The following is a 15041-nucleotide window of genomic DNA, read 5'->3' on the forward strand; positions in this document are numbered from 1 at the left end:
AGCCTGGGGATTGACTTCCTGCAGACACATTAGCTCTTCAATCTTCTGAAAATCTGTCTTCCTCTTTCCTCACCTCTCATTGCCTCTTCAGCCTTTCTCTTTAAGCATTGATTCTGGCCTGGACGTGCAAAAGCCTCTCCTTCCATCACGTCGACTCCTGCTTTCCGACGCGACCATTGTCAACCACTATCTATTTCACCGCAGCCGCCGCATATCCTTCTATCCAGCCCTGTTCCTGTCCTCCCGTCCTCCAATCTGAGTCCTCGCCGTGCTCTCCCTCCCGCCTAGCCGCATGGCGGCAAGATTGAACCCGGAAATACCTGTATCTGTCTGCAGCTGATACATGCGATCTGGCATGTGCATTTGAAACAATCATCCGTCCCGCCTTCGTTGTTTTCTGGCCAGATATCTCTCCTCATGACCTCCGTCAGTACCATTGTAATGCAAGACGACAAACGAGGAGAATCCTCGAAGAAACAACCACTTCGGCTACCGATCATTGCACCCAAGGATGACCTGTCTTCTTCGGCAAGTTCCAGTCGCAGCAGCCGTGTCGGGCCTGGCGTCCTTCCACGCGCTCGACTGCCTCCGCGGTCAAGAACCGGTTGCTGGACCTGTCGCACTCGCAAAGTAAAATGTGATGAAGGACGCCCCGTTTGTGGACAATGTGAACGCCTCGGCCACAATTGCGATTATAGTCCCCGTTTAGCCTTTCGCGATGATACGCCACGCGTCCTGGAACGCATGCAGGATGTGACCAATGTCGCCAGCTCCGTGTGGGATTGTGAGTACCGTGAGCCCCTCATCGCGCAACGCCACCGCTAACGTTCTTCTTAGCGACCTCACCTGCCATGACTGACACCAGCATTGGATCTGCCGCGGTGGATGATCTACCACCCTTCGCTTCACTAACAACAGATGATGACCGTGAGAGAAAGGCCGAGAGGTCCAGCCCCGGAACATACAATGTGGTGGTCAATCAAGATAGCTTCCAACACCTACCCGAGTACTGTGACGATCCCGACGTAAAGAAAGAACTCCCGCCGCCGTTACGTCGAGGCTCTGTTGCTACGTCCCTCGCCAGTAGCGCCGGTCGCGAATCCGCTGTCGAAGGCGTTCCCATTGCAGGAGACCCTAACATTGTTGTATTACCTAGATTCGAAGATGTTGCCCGTCGCGGGATATTCAGTTCCCGAGAACCACGATCACCGGTTTCACCCAGAGCAAAACACATAATCATCAAGGACGAAGACCATGACGAAGTCACCATGACAGAAGAACCAGACGCAATAGACGACAAGAGCAAGACAGGCCAAGATGCCAGGTATCTCCAACGATTTCGCCAGGTCGTTTGGAATCAGCTCGTACCAGCCGAGCCCGATGTGAGAGACGGGATGATGCGATCGAGTGTCAATGTCCTGGAAATGGCCGCAACCACTTTCCCTCCGGTATGCCTCCTTCCAACAGTTCTGCTATCCGCTAACGTATACTCAGTTGCATCACGCCATGATGGCCGTCGCAGCCTTGAGTTTGGCCGCACAAGATGGAAACGAGAGACTCGATGCATTACAACATTATCAGCAAGCTTTGCCGGCATTGCAAAGTAGCCTCAAAAGCCCGACCGATTTATCCTCCGACGGCGCCTTTTTGACACATTTCCTCTTGCTGGTCTACGAGGTAGGTTGAATTCAAGCGACCGTGGAGTTTCTCCCTGACGAGAAAGCAGATTGCGGCAGCCGAAGCCGGACATTCGAACCTCTGGTCCCAACATTTGTCGACACTTTTGCGGATTTCTCTCCTGCGACGTGACGTCTTTGGGGGTGAAAGATTCCCATTTGTGGTGTGGTGGATTTGCAACATTGATTTGGATGCACTTTTCAGCGGAGCAGGCAGTGGTGAATTCGTGGGATCCATGTTGAGCAACGATCTCATTCCTCCTCCGAGTTTTCATTTATATCCACTGGGTCTGGACGGCTCCAGCGTGGTCTATGCTGATGAGTTGGAATCCTTGCCTCCAGTCCTACAGCTGGATTACGAAGTCACAATTCTGGCAATCCGGTTGGCGCTGCTCGCACATGAATTCAGAAACGATAGCAACTTCAACGATGCGGATATGATTCAGAGGAACCAAGCCACCAGAATACGCCAGAGTCGAATTTTCGAACTACAAGAATCTTTGCGTCAACTGTGGGTTACCCCTGTGGCGGTGATGATCAGTCAAAGGGTCGAAGATCTCCCCGAACGTCCACATCGGTTGTACGAACATGCAGCTGCCCTTTATCGAGCCTGTATTATCTATTCGCATACGTCCATGTGGCCAGGGCAAAGACTAGACACATCTCCGGACTATAACACCGAAATTGCGGTGGCGTCGAATCAGATCATCTATATGGCGAGGAAGGCGCTGGAAGAAGATCGATTAGACAGTCGATATTTGGTCTTCCCTGTTTTTATCGCAGGGTTTGCCAGCACCGACGGGGGTCAACGAATGCAAGCGTTGGATTTGATTCGCAGCATGGAAATGAACAGTATCGGGCGAAACACGACCGTTACACGCAAAGCTCTGGCGGCCGTGTACGAGAAGCAGAATGAGCGATTCATGAACACCGGGCAGAGTTTGGACGTGGACTGGATGGAGGTCATGGCGGAGCGAGAGTTCATGGTGGTGAATTTTGGTCTGTGATGGATGGATTCAGCGAGGTGGAAAGTGCACATGAAGTTATGACTTTTCTTGGTTGTTTCATATTTGATGAGCGTCATGTTACATGCTTCAAATCTAGCTCGCACAGCTATGTTGTCAAGCGTTCACCAACCGACCTGGAGGATTCGTTGATTGAGCGACTGAACGGTCACGCAGAGCTCTCCACTGTAGCACCGCAACTGGGGATTCCCACGATGGAAAGTTTTTGCCAAATTTCGGCCCTTGTCGACGTTATGTTTTGCGATCGAAAATTTCTTTCTTGGCCATACGTGTCTGGCCATGATCTTGGTTAGTTAGGCGATCTCCAAACTCCGCGGACAGTGCCGCGTCCGGATTATCGAGTGATGAAGTCCAGACGGATTTCGCCAGGTCAGGTATTGCCATGATCGTGGTTGCTATCACATCATAACTCAAGGACGACGGGACCCTCATTAGAGATGGTCTGCTGGCAGCAATAGTCGGATTCGCCTCCAGTGCATCGACTCTTATTCAGCTGGCCCATATGAATCGGTCGGTTCATCACCCCCGCTTTGCCAGAATAGGGATGAATTAGCGCGTGGGTAAAACCCTAATGGGTCCCCCATGTCATCATCAAACGAAGGTTTGTGAGAAGGCTTTCCATTTTCGCATCTGCAAAATCCGATCGGCTGCTTTCTTGTCGACAAGGATGACCATGCCTGTCGTGAGACGTCGGACAAGAGGTAACTGCAGGCCGCTAGAGATGCAAGATCCGGGGACAAGGGTCGGTGGGTTTAGCGTGTTGTGATGATTGACAATTCTTTCATATGGGGTCTGCGTCTCGGCCGTCGTGGGTGGGATGCAAAAGTACTGCTGGGGTTACTTGGCTCTGGGAACGATGGCCTGCAATTCAGCTCGAATGAGCCGAAAACAGCTCGAGGAATAAAAAGAGGGAAAAGGCAAGGCCCGGCTACGAGGCCGCAACCGATTCCAGGACCAATCTCGTTGAATGGTTGAACTTGAATTTGGGGTTTAATCTCACCAGCGAATCCCCGCATCTCACCGCCCGAAGTTTTTCGGAGGTTAACGCCACAGTCCAAGCCTTTGCATCGACCCGAGGGATAATCTGAATATGGTGATTGGCGGCCGTCGTCGGCTTTCAAGAAAGCGGCGCCAAAATATACTTCAAGCCACGGCATTAGCCGTTTGTGTCACCAGAAGTGGGATTTTGGCCACTTCCTGATTCATGTGACTGCCATTTGAGCCCAAACGAATGAAGTTTCTTCTTCCTCCTTCAACTTGAACGCTATCGCATTCTCACCATTGAAATACTCAACCCTCCACAGAAATAACCCAGCCAAAATTTAGTCGCCGTCTGGCAGTCGACGGCCTAGCATCTCAAGACAAATTCGCCTCCAAAAAAAAAAAAAGAAAAACCCCCTATCTACTTGAAGATGCATCCTTGATTCTTCATCCCAATGTCACTTGAGGCGGCGCCGCTGAATTCCCATCGACCGTTCGAGAACGTCAGCCTCGGTCGATCTCTTGGACAAATGGGGTGGGTCAAAAAATAGGAGGATTTTCCCCATGCCAATATCAGTCCTCCCGCTCTGCGTTAGTGAGCCTCATGTTTCAGCCCTGAGGAGACATGTCGAATAATCGAGATTACCGATTTGAATATTCGTTCTGAATACACCGTGAGAGACTTCTTGTCCACCCAGATTGATGCAGCCTGGCCTGCTTTACGTTCCAAGAATGAATATTGTCACGGTCCTCGGGGAATTGTCACCTCACCTCACCTCATCTCATGACTCTGCTGAGCCAAGGTTGGTGGTGTCGACAATGAATGTCTCGTATCCCGGGCTCCTTCACCAATCACTTCACGAAGTATCGGTGGTGAGGCTTGATCTGCAGCAGCTGAACCACACGTTATTTGTGTCTCCATTTGGGTGATTCGTGTGAGCTCAACCTGCCCTTCGCCTACCCACTACCTACCACAAAAGACTAATATTTGTTCAATGAACTTGCATTCCATCTCTTCCTTTTCAGTTCATGGAGCGTCTTGATACAAACGAGACCAGGCTGCATCTCATGTTTAAACATGTGGCCAGGTTGACAGCGCGAATCCCCTCCTACCCATCGAACAAGGACTTCACGCAAATCATAATCAGGCTTCTGAATATCCTGGTGCAGGGTGGCCGAGAATGCCAGGCAAATATTGAGGCACCCTGATGTCCACGTAAGGTGTATCAAGGAATGCCAAGGAACGGAAAGACAAGCGTGATTCAATAGGGAATTGATGGAATTGACAGTCCTATATGATATCGACTCGATCGCTTGAGGAGTCAAGCGATGATGGGGTGAGATGAGCAGGTTATAAGCCTGCGTCTCGCCCGGTATCTAGTGTCTTGGCAGGGGCCGCCCTGTAATTCGGACGATGACGGAAATGAGTTTCGTAACGTTATAGCACGACCGATTTCAAAGAGTCGTCCATCCGTTGCGGCAATTGACCAAGCGGATAATTCCTGAGCAGACAGTGAACTGCGTTTTGACCAAATAGCAATATAGACGTATCACATAACGTACAGCGATGCTCGAAGCAGCAAAAGACAACTCAGATTGACGGATTTCCAGCTGGATGGCGTGCATTGGGTTACCGAAAGCGGTAAGGACGCACTAGGCATCACTCATCGCCCGATTCGCACCAGACGTTACGGACGAAACTTCGTATAAATACTGACTATCTCTCTGCAGCAACGATAAGGTCCTAGTTCTGGCCCCGTAAACACCAATCTTGCAGGCCATGCCTCTTCTCGGCTTTCTGAATGCCTTGGACAATGTCCACCACTTCGACCCAGACAAACACATTCCAAATCTTGCGGGAAGGGTGATTGTGGTGACGGGAGGAAATTCCGGGGTGGGAAAAGAAACTGTCCTACAACTGGCAAAACATAGTCCCCGGTGTATCTATCTGGCTGCTCGCACCAAGGCCAAATATGACGATGCCATGAAAGATATCGCGGCTGCGGCACCTGATGCGAATGTGAAGTATGTGGAACTGGACCTTGCCTCGCTGGCCTCGGTCAAGAAGGCTGCAGACCAGGTGTTGGACGAGACCGACAGGCTGGACATCCTGGTGAACAATGCTGGAATCATGGCGCATCCGCACGGCCTGACCAAAGACGGATACGAGATCCAATTCGGCACAAACCACATGGGCCACGCCCTGTTGACCCGACAACTTCTTCCGCTGATGCAGAAGACCACCTCACAGCCCGGCGCGGACGTTCGGATCGTCAACCTCTCTTCCGGTGCCCACTTGTTCGCCCCCCGCGCCGGCATTTGTTTCGACGGGCTCAAGACAGAAATGAAATCCTACAACCCGGGCACGCTCTACGGACAGACCAAACTCGCCAACATTCTCCATGCACGGGAGTTGGCGAAACGGTACCCGGACATCCGGAGCACGTCCGTCCACCCCGGCCGCGTCGAAACCAACATCGACAATGTCATGATGGAGCTAAACAACCTCAACGCGCGCGTGCAAAGAATCTTCGACTTCCTGGCGGGTCCCATGAATGTGCAGCAAGGTGCTCTGACGCAGATCTGGGCCGCGGTATGGAAGAAGGACGAGATCAAGAATGGCGCGTATTACGTTCCCGTAGGCAAAGAGAATCAGGGGTCAACGTTGAGTGGGAATGCAGAGCTGGCGGAGAAGTTGTGGGATTGGACTGAAAAGGAACTCGTGGAAAAGGGATATTGATAGCGCAGAGCCCCTTCCAGAACAGGGAACGCAGACTCACTTCGGACAGATAGACCTCCAGGCAATTTCATAAGAATGGAATGTTCGTCGTATGCCGTCAAATGCACATAGTTTTCAGAGTCCCGTGAATTTCGATCCGTTGGCTCGAGAGACAGGCTTCGCTTAGCAGGTAGGGGAAGCTTTCAGGCGCTGTCAGAATAGAGATAAGAATGAGTTGCTGCCCAAAATTAAGCGGCCTTAGGGAGGTGGAATGCCGGTGTGGCGAAATTGGGACGGGCGTAAATTGCCTCACGTGACCTTGAAAAAAATCAGCAGATATATTTTTTCCACAGAAAATTGGTGTCCTTCGGGACATTTGGTCAATTTGAAACGATACAGAGAAGATTAGCATGGCCCCTGCACTAAGGATGACACGCTTCTCAAAGAGTGCTACAAGTTTTTTTTTTTCTTTTTCCCCTTCACTTCCCGTGTTCGACCCTAGCTTGCTACCTCCTGACTTTTTGCTCGACATACGGAGCAGATTTTCGATTCTGATTTTTATGTGTGGCCAATATTATTCTTGGCAACTCCGGCACAAAACTACAGTAAGTGACGCAACTTTTAATCCACTCTGGAGTGAGATAAAAGCGTTGCAGCAGGTGAACAAAGAACAGCAGTGCAGTCTAATCTTGGAGGGTGTATATCGAAAAGACTGTCTCATACACAAACAAGAGGGACATACTGGGCCATTTTTGGATTAGCACAGCCTCGTCGCGAGTATGTACTGAGTAGTGGAGAGGTGTTCCTGTCCTTCCGTCGTCGGCCCAAGGGAATTACCTTGTGGATCTTCACAAGCATTGAAAAGAATAGTTGGACGGATAAAGTGCTGCATTCCCGGCAAGTTCAAATCATTCGCCAGCCCTTTGAGTGGTCCGAGAGTACTGTCACGGCTTGGATCTCCAATAGCACGGCTCCTTAGCACGAGCAAACAATGGCCTCTAGAATGGGACTGACTACGGAGGCGGACTTGCCACCAGAACCATCATTCTCCTGCACCACCCTGTCTGTGTTACTGCCTACAACACGATCTACCACGCGTTCAATTCAGACGGCGACTAGATTCTCTCTGTGAATAGCAGAGTTTGTACCTGTCAAACCAGGTATGCCAAGAGAATACGAATTGAATGCTGTCCGTCTTGCAACTGGTCCTACCAGGTTGTCGGTATTTATACACGTTTGGTTGACCCCTTTTCTTCTCCTATTTCTACCCCTATATCCTCCACAGGAGTAATAACCCCTTTTCCCAGTAAAGGGGCACTTACTACTGTCCAACCGTTCAACAGTACCTCGTCAACGCATGGACCATGAGCAAACAGGACAGAAAATACTGCAAGATGCAGGCACTTTTTCGATCATATCATGAATTGAAAACTCAGGGATTCTTGGAAGGTATTATCGACGAGACAGACGGCGTACATCTCTTCAGACAACGTGTGCTGACCCCTGAGACGCGAGCACAAGACAAAGCTTCCCAACAATATCAACCAGACGCAACATGATCATTGCATTGGCCACAGGGAAAAATTTTCAGACAAGAATGTTCACTTTCTGTACTGCCTAGACAGCCATCCAAACAAGGCTGTGGAATGTTTTGCTCCAGGCCAATACTCTATGCGCGACTATGAACGCATATTTCATCCGTTGCACTCATTGTGTGCGACATCACTAGATCACCGCCTTCTATTTCCAAGGCAATGATTGATGAGGGCGGCAATCGTGCTGAATCCTGCCATGCAGAAATATTTGCTCCAGCTGCACTCTCCCTCACATTCAAACTCCTTACTCTCACCCAAGATTGGTCACACGGATGCTATTGCAGCGAGTTTGGCTCGGCATCTATCGAGTCTTCATTGACATGGATTATGTCAAGCCAGAAGACATAAGATGGCTTCCTCATAATGCTCGAGAACTCCACACCATGATCAAATTCCTCCACAAGATTCCCTGCGCCATGGCCGGTTCTGCCGACTTCATCTCAGATTCCGAGATGACTGATTTCTCCAAATGAATATAGTGTTCAAGTATCGCGGTTTCAAACTCCAGCGAATCAGCTCAATATCCAAGATTCAGCCAATATCCATGGGAGTGTGTTGTCGTTGACCACTCGCGAGGACTCCGGAATCGTATTAGTGGTGAATGTCACTCGTGGAAAGTACACCCTGGACCTAGTTTGTCATCTGTGCGCCTTGCCGCTAACGTATCTCCTGTTCTAGGTCCTATTCGAAATTCAACGGCTCTTGGGATCTCTTCCTCCAAGAGGAGGAAACAGCATGTGACTTCCCTGATAAGTTTGGCAACGATACTACACCTTCTCCTCTTGATCTCGCCATTTTTCAACCGCATCGGCCACGGCCACCCATGCCACCAAGTGATGCCCTTTTCAACCTGTAAGTCTTCACATGTCCCATGCTGCAAGCTCGAAAGACAGAAAAGAAATGACTAATTGCCAACTAGATGCATGTCGTTGTGAATCACCCGCCACGATGCCGTCAGAAACACTGACTATGTCTCCAGGTGGTCTGAATTTTTGGCAAACAGCGATTTAAAGAAACTGTAGCCCGGAACCTAGGGGAATTTCACCTCAATTCAGACTCTGAAAACCGGCGATGATGTGGAAGGCTAAGAGGCGGAAGGTCAAGACCGGGATCACCATCAGGATTATGGGGCAAGTGAAGAAGAAGCAGATTCGGGCGACTCTGGCTCCGAACGCAACGATGATGGTGGTGGCGGTGTTTCTGTTTCCGAATGCAGGTGCTACAGGTGAAGTTGGATTCGTTTCTTTAGGAACGCCGTTTGCGCACCAAATATGACCATCACTTTGCGACGAATCCTGGCCGAGTTCCATTTTATGGGCTTCACATTATCCTGCGGTCGCCATGGCAGCCTAGTAGGTTTTCACAAGGCAAATTTTTTCGTCTTTCTGCTTTTCATTTCTCTGAGCCGCCCGTGGACTAATTCTGCTAGGGGTGCTGTGCCAACCTGGGTAGCCGTGAAAAATACTGAGGCTAGGCACCAGTTGGGCATCATTTCACGCCGTACATCAAGTTTATTGACTCAACGAAGCTATCTGACTGCATTCTCGACAGAAATGCTTACTAAAAGCGGGCATCCTCGTTGCATTTGCACAAGGCTGACAGCCAAAAGTGGCCCGGCAGGGGCCATCTCAGCCTCGCCGCTCTTGGCGGCGTACCATGTAACCTTTTGTTATGCGCCTGACTGCGCCTCTGATTCCAAGTTTCGGACTTTTTGAGAGAGCTCGGCCATAGCCTTCATTCTCTGCTAACGCCAATTCCTTTCTCAAGGTGCGTCACTTATGGTCACCATGGAGGAGAGTACATATTGGATTGGATATGTTGCCCTCCGTCAAAATCGACACAGCGTGATTGGTTAAACAAGGCAACCATAGACTCCACCGTACCTAGAACAGCTTGAGTTCGGTTACTCTGGGGGCCTCGGGCAATGCTACACGGTATCAGCAGATCAATGACGGATAAGTTTTCAAAAGCCACTATCTCATTACTCGAAGGTAAGCATGTGCCCGATTTGATCTCCAAGGTGGTTAAATATCTTGACAGTACATCGCCATACCTTTCGTCCCCTCGACTGGAACTTTTCTTCTCTAACATCGGTCTAGCCTATCACTCTGCCTTTGCTGAAACCGACATCATGAGCACTCTCAATCGTTTCAGCTGGTTCTCCCAGCAAAGTGACCCTCCAGCATATACCCCACAACCGATATCTGCAACCTCGCCGCGGAATATTCGGTCTTCTGGTTCCTCTGTTGCGGATCAAGACCGAATTCCGGAGATATCAAATCCGGCACAAGATAGAGTTCTGGATGCAAAATCTGTCGGGTCAGACAGAAGAAGGCTAGAGCTCGAGAAAGGGATCTTGGAGAAAAAAAAAGGCTCGATCGAATCAGCTTCTGCCTATAGCGAAAAGAACACGCCTGAAAGATTACAGAAAATATCACCTCCGAAGGAGGGAAACGGCTCCTTTTCTTCAAACTTGACGCAAGAACGACCCAAGCGACGGACTTGCTGTGGATGTGCCTGGATATTTCAGTCATCTCGACCTTGCTGTCTGGCTGCATTCTTTCTTATTACGGCAGCCTTGGTGGCGGGGATAATCGTGACTGCCGTTCTTTTGACCAGGTAAGTTTGAGCATCTTTCAAGAGGTTTAAGCTCTTCGCCGTACTCGAACATGATGCCGGGCCAATAGTGTCAATAAATCCACATGAGGCTTACTGACAAGGTACCAGGCGTGACAATCCAGCCAGTGCAAGCTCCAGCTCCACCACGACCTTCACCTCGATTGTCCAGTCTACTCAGACACTGCCATTCACAGTGACCAGCACCACCACTAGCATAACTACTTCGGTGGTAATAGCTACAACGACCTCTTCGTCCACCCAACCGACATCCGCATTCTACCTCGGTGGATTTGACGCAGTAGAGCAAGATGACGATAACCACATGTTCTATACAGACCAAGACGGTTCAATCCAACACATCATCAACGATGGATATGGAGATTGGTACCGAGCAACCGAAACAACCATGGGGTCGAACGTCAAACCAGGCAGTCCTATTGCAGCTTCCCTGGCAATAGATAGTTCAGGAGACTATACAGCGGTACAGTTGCACTCTTACACACTCATACGTGTCCTGCTGGCAAGCTAACATTGTTCAAGATCCATGTCTACTACATCGACAACGAGAGCACGATTCAAGGGATGATCAAGAGATGCGACTACACCTCCTTAGAAGCCTGGAATATCGACCCGATCGGGTCACTGGCCCTGAAAGTCGGGCCCTCTATGTTCATACGCAGCTGCGTTCCCGACAGTCACAACTATACATACGGGGAGGACGCCGATTTATACATGTACTTCGCTTCTCCGGGAGGGAAGATTAGGAAATTTGGCTGGTGGTACTCCACTGGCCCAGCCGTTGACGGTTGGAAAGAGCTCTTTGATTTACCACCCGTCACGCTCGGACGAGAAGTCGAATGCGAATTAGCCGGTGGCATCGAGTCGCTTTGGATAGTCAATAACGAGACCAAACTCGTGGAGCAGTGGTGGCGGTCAGCCGCAGATGGTAAAAATTGGACACTTGGTACGCAACTACCGAACTATCTGACATTCGCGGTGATATATCCACCATCGTTGCCTCTTGAGGGCTAGGACAACTGACAAAAACATACAGGAATCAGCGGCGTCGACCAAGTCCACCCACAAACATCTCTCCTTTCGTTATCATCAAGCGAAACCAACCGCTCACACATCATCTTCCAAGCCGCCAATCTAGACATTGCCCGCTACGACATCTCCGGCCTCGGGTCTAACGCCGTGCTTGAAAACAGCGTGGTCATCCACTCATCGTCCGCCACACCCGGCACCCGTCTAACGACGTGGGCCAATTCGGGGTACTGTGGCATGTACGTCTCGGTTTACTATCAGCAAAGCAATACCTCGGACCTTTACTACAATGAATTCTCGGACTTGTGTGATTACGAAGGGAATTGCTATGTGAGTCCATCATATAGCAGTGGTGATGATGACGATGAGAGGATGCCATTGGTGAGGACGTATGGGAAGAATGTCAGTCATAAGAAGAAGTTTACGGGATGGAAGGGGTTCGCGATGTTCATTGCTGCGAGTGCGGCTGTGTTTGCACTCGTGTGCTGTCTGTGTGCTTGCTGCACTCGATCTTGAAACCCCAGATGTAGCCTTACGGTTCTCGCCATTGTGCTAGTAGCTACCATGCCGGGTACGGGCTATGCATGCCCCTCAAGAAGGTGAAGCCCCTTGCTGCACAGAAGATCATTCCCATTGTCTGCGTGGATTCTATGGACAAACCCGATCCTTTGATAAATGCGATTCGAAATTCGGGGTTGAACGCCGTCATTGACTGTACGGCGGCCTGTAATGACAGCCACAACTTCCTTCCCGGGGGGAGGTAGTCAAAAGGGTTGAGGGAAACCGTCTTGATGCTCTCAAAACAGAAGGGATAGCCAAAAGTCTAGAGATCGGATTCATAAACACGTCTGGTTCTTGGGTGCGTGGAGATTCAAGCGAGTAGGTAACTGATGTCGATTCAGTCGGTACGGAGTCTGCTCCAGCGCCGGTGCTAGATCTTGTTGGATGGTGACCTGCCCTGGAGTGGTGAATTCTGGTGGTGAACGGTGTGCTGGATGTGCCCGTCTTCCAACCTGGATTTCTACATGGCCGTAGCTCATCTGCTTGGAGTGGAATCTACGGTTCAATTGCTCAAACTGTGGCAGAAGGGAAAGCTCAACTGCAAGTGCAGGTCGTGGTCTCCTCCTAGTCACCACTGCCGATGTTGCAGAGGCGATTGCTTGTGGGATGGGCAAGATCTCGTTGTTGGAAGAACTTCCCTCTATCCTGTTTTCGACTCGTGTTGACGACAGAGAACATCCACGACATTCTGGAAGTATTCGCGGAGGCTCCCAGCCAGGCAGGTGGGAAGAAGGCTAAGCTGGCACTTGAACTGGTTTGGGCTGGTGATAATGCTTGCCTCTAGGTCATTAGGTTCAACCATTAAAATTAGTAGCGCTAGAGCACGCGATTTACTAGAATGGGAACCACTGAGAGACGGACTGACGTTGGGAATGGAGGTGTACGCTCAAGCTTGGAAGGCGGGTCAGTAGATGATCAGTGACTGTGAGACCGAGACTTGAAGACGAAGAAGGATCTCTCTGATATACTGGATCAATAGTCACACGGCTTCCGGTGATGTGACCCTGGGGTGTAACATTTTATCCATTTCGATAGCCTTGTCTCTCTCTTTTGGAAGCCGACGACCCGATGATTCAATGACACTGCGAGTTCACATCTTCGCGATTACTTGTCTTTGCTCTGGAGGAGTTAGCCCAATCTCTAGCGACCGAGTCTTTCTCTCATTCAAAATCCACTGTCTAACACGCGCAACGAACCGATCGATTTGAACCTCTGTATTCCCCGAGTGTAGACATACCCTTACCCGCTCAGTTCCTTTGGGTACTGTTGGTGAGACCACAGGACGAACAATGAATCCTGCAGACTGGCAATGGGCCGCCAGAGATCGAGGGTGGGGGCTGAGTAAGGCGAAAATAGGCGATTCCGGACACGTGGTGGGAAGCGTAATGAGAGGAATGCCTGAGCTATTCGAGCTATGTCGGATAACACCCTCGAGGGACTGTAGTTTGGCGTAGAGATGATTGATTAAGTGGTACAATTTTGCGGCAAGCTAAGGGTTTTGATGTCAGACAATGATTCCAGCGCGCAGGAAATCGTTTACCAGATTCGTTTTTCCCATTCGGAGCCACGTGTACGCTGTTCTAATGCCAACAAGAGTGGGATAGGACATGAAGGTTGTGTAAATCAAAGGTCGCGCGTAGTTGATAAGATAGAGGCGAATGGTCGGAGAGCATAGGATGATGGCTTGGAGAATATTAGGACGACTGAACAATAGGGTGTGGAATTGTCGATTGGGCAGCTTACCTCCATTGGTGGTAAGGGCCTTGCCGAAAGTGTGAAGGCGGACAGAAACTCGTTTCTCAAGACCGAGTTCACAGACTCTTCCTGATCCATTAGGTCCATAGATACCGGTGGCATGAGCTTCGTCGATGATGAGGTGAGCATTTTTGTGAGAAAACACCGACTCTATCAATTCGACGATTTCAGTCAATGGAGCAAGGTCCCCATCCATACTGTAAACAGTCTCCACCGCAACAAAAACAGTTCGGGTCGAACCGGAAGAGTTAACAATCTGCTTTAATATGCGGTGCAGATCTTGGACGTCATTGTGCTTGAATGATATCTGATCTTTGGCTCTCGATTGTCTCATGCCATCGTGAACACTGGCATGAATCAGCTCGTCGTAAACAATGACATCTCCGTGTGCAGGAAGATAGGCAAAAATGCTGACGTTGGCATCAAAGCCGGAATTGGTCAGGAGGCCAGTTTCGGCACCATGGAAGGAAGCAATCTCTCGTTCGAGAGTTTCGGCGTATTCTGAATTGCCGTCGAGAAGTCTGGATCCTGTTGAGCCCAGAGGAGTCTGGGTTTCCCTCAAAGTGTCCAGATAGTCTCGCATAAATTCGTTGTTGGTTGACAGGGATAAGAAGTCATTGGATGAAAGATCCACTGATCCCAGAGGACTAGACTTCAGATCTCGTAGTTTAAACTGAGCCCGTCTTTTCTCCAGGGCAGCATCGAGACGTCGCTCAAGGTGAGAAGCTGGCATGGGAGAGTCAGAAGGGAGGGCATCCTCGCTGGAATCACGGGAAGTTCTCATGGCAACAATCTCTTTGTGCATATGTCAAGAAAGGATCTGCTCAAGCTCCAACCTCGTCGAATTCTCATATTGAAAAGTGTTGAGTCTGAAGCTGTAAAAGGAGAAATGATGGGGTCGGTGTATTTGGAATAAGGCAGGTTGGCCGAGGGGAACTTCCTCGGCCGCCGAATCCACCAATCGGAGAGCTGGAACATGCCGAGGCTGGGTATTTAGCGGCTTGGCATAAGACAAGCTTAGCCGTGGACTCCAGTTTTTAACATCTTCTTACATCCCTCCCAT

General features: G+C 50.1%; 4 protein-coding genes across 4 annotated transcripts; 3 read left to right on the forward strand and 1 right to left on the reverse strand.

Moving 5' to 3' along the window:
* Positions 1-417: 417 nt before the first annotated feature.
* On the forward strand, positions 418-2683 carry Z518_05059 (uncharacterized protein; the record flags this gene model as incomplete). Its single annotated transcript, XM_013418764.1, has 4 exons — positions 418-784; positions 838-1448; positions 1495-1677; positions 1727-2683. 4 exons carry the CDS (start codon positions 418-420, stop codon positions 2681-2683), a joined length of 2118 nt encoding a protein of 705 aa, XP_013274218.1.
* A 2779-nt stretch (positions 2684-5462) lies between these two features.
* Z518_05060 (uncharacterized protein) lies at positions 5463-6422 on the forward strand (the record flags this gene model as incomplete). Its single annotated transcript, XM_013418765.1, has 1 exon — positions 5463-6422. One exon carries the CDS (start codon positions 5463-5465, stop codon positions 6420-6422), a length of 960 nt encoding a protein of 319 aa, XP_013274219.1.
* Positions 6423-9944: 3522 nt separating this feature from the next.
* On the forward strand, positions 9945-12426 carry Z518_05061 (uncharacterized protein; the record flags this gene model as incomplete). The annotated part of the gene is made up of 5 exons (XM_013418766.1): positions 9945-10615; positions 10724-11096; positions 11156-11579; positions 11670-12099; positions 12222-12426. 5 exons carry the CDS (start codon positions 9945-9947, stop codon positions 12424-12426), a joined length of 2103 nt encoding a protein of 700 aa, XP_013274220.1.
* A 901-nt stretch (positions 12427-13327) lies between these two features.
* On the reverse strand, positions 13328-14762 carry Z518_05062 (uncharacterized protein; the record flags this gene model as incomplete). Its single annotated transcript, XM_013418767.1, has 4 exons — positions 13328-13342; positions 13461-13712; positions 13764-13906; positions 13967-14762. The coding sequence occupies 4 exons, from the start codon at positions 14760-14762 to the stop codon at positions 13328-13330; spliced, it is 1206 nt and encodes a 401-aa protein (XP_013274221.1).
* Between the last annotated feature and the right edge of the window lie 279 nt (positions 14763-15041).

This window comes from Rhinocladiella mackenziei, assembly GCF_000835555.1.
Source record: "Rhinocladiella mackenziei CBS 650.93 unplaced genomic scaffold supercont1.3, whole genome shotgun sequence".
In the NCBI taxonomy this organism is placed as follows: Eukaryota; Fungi; Ascomycota; class Eurotiomycetes; order Chaetothyriales; family Herpotrichiellaceae; genus Rhinocladiella; species Rhinocladiella mackenziei.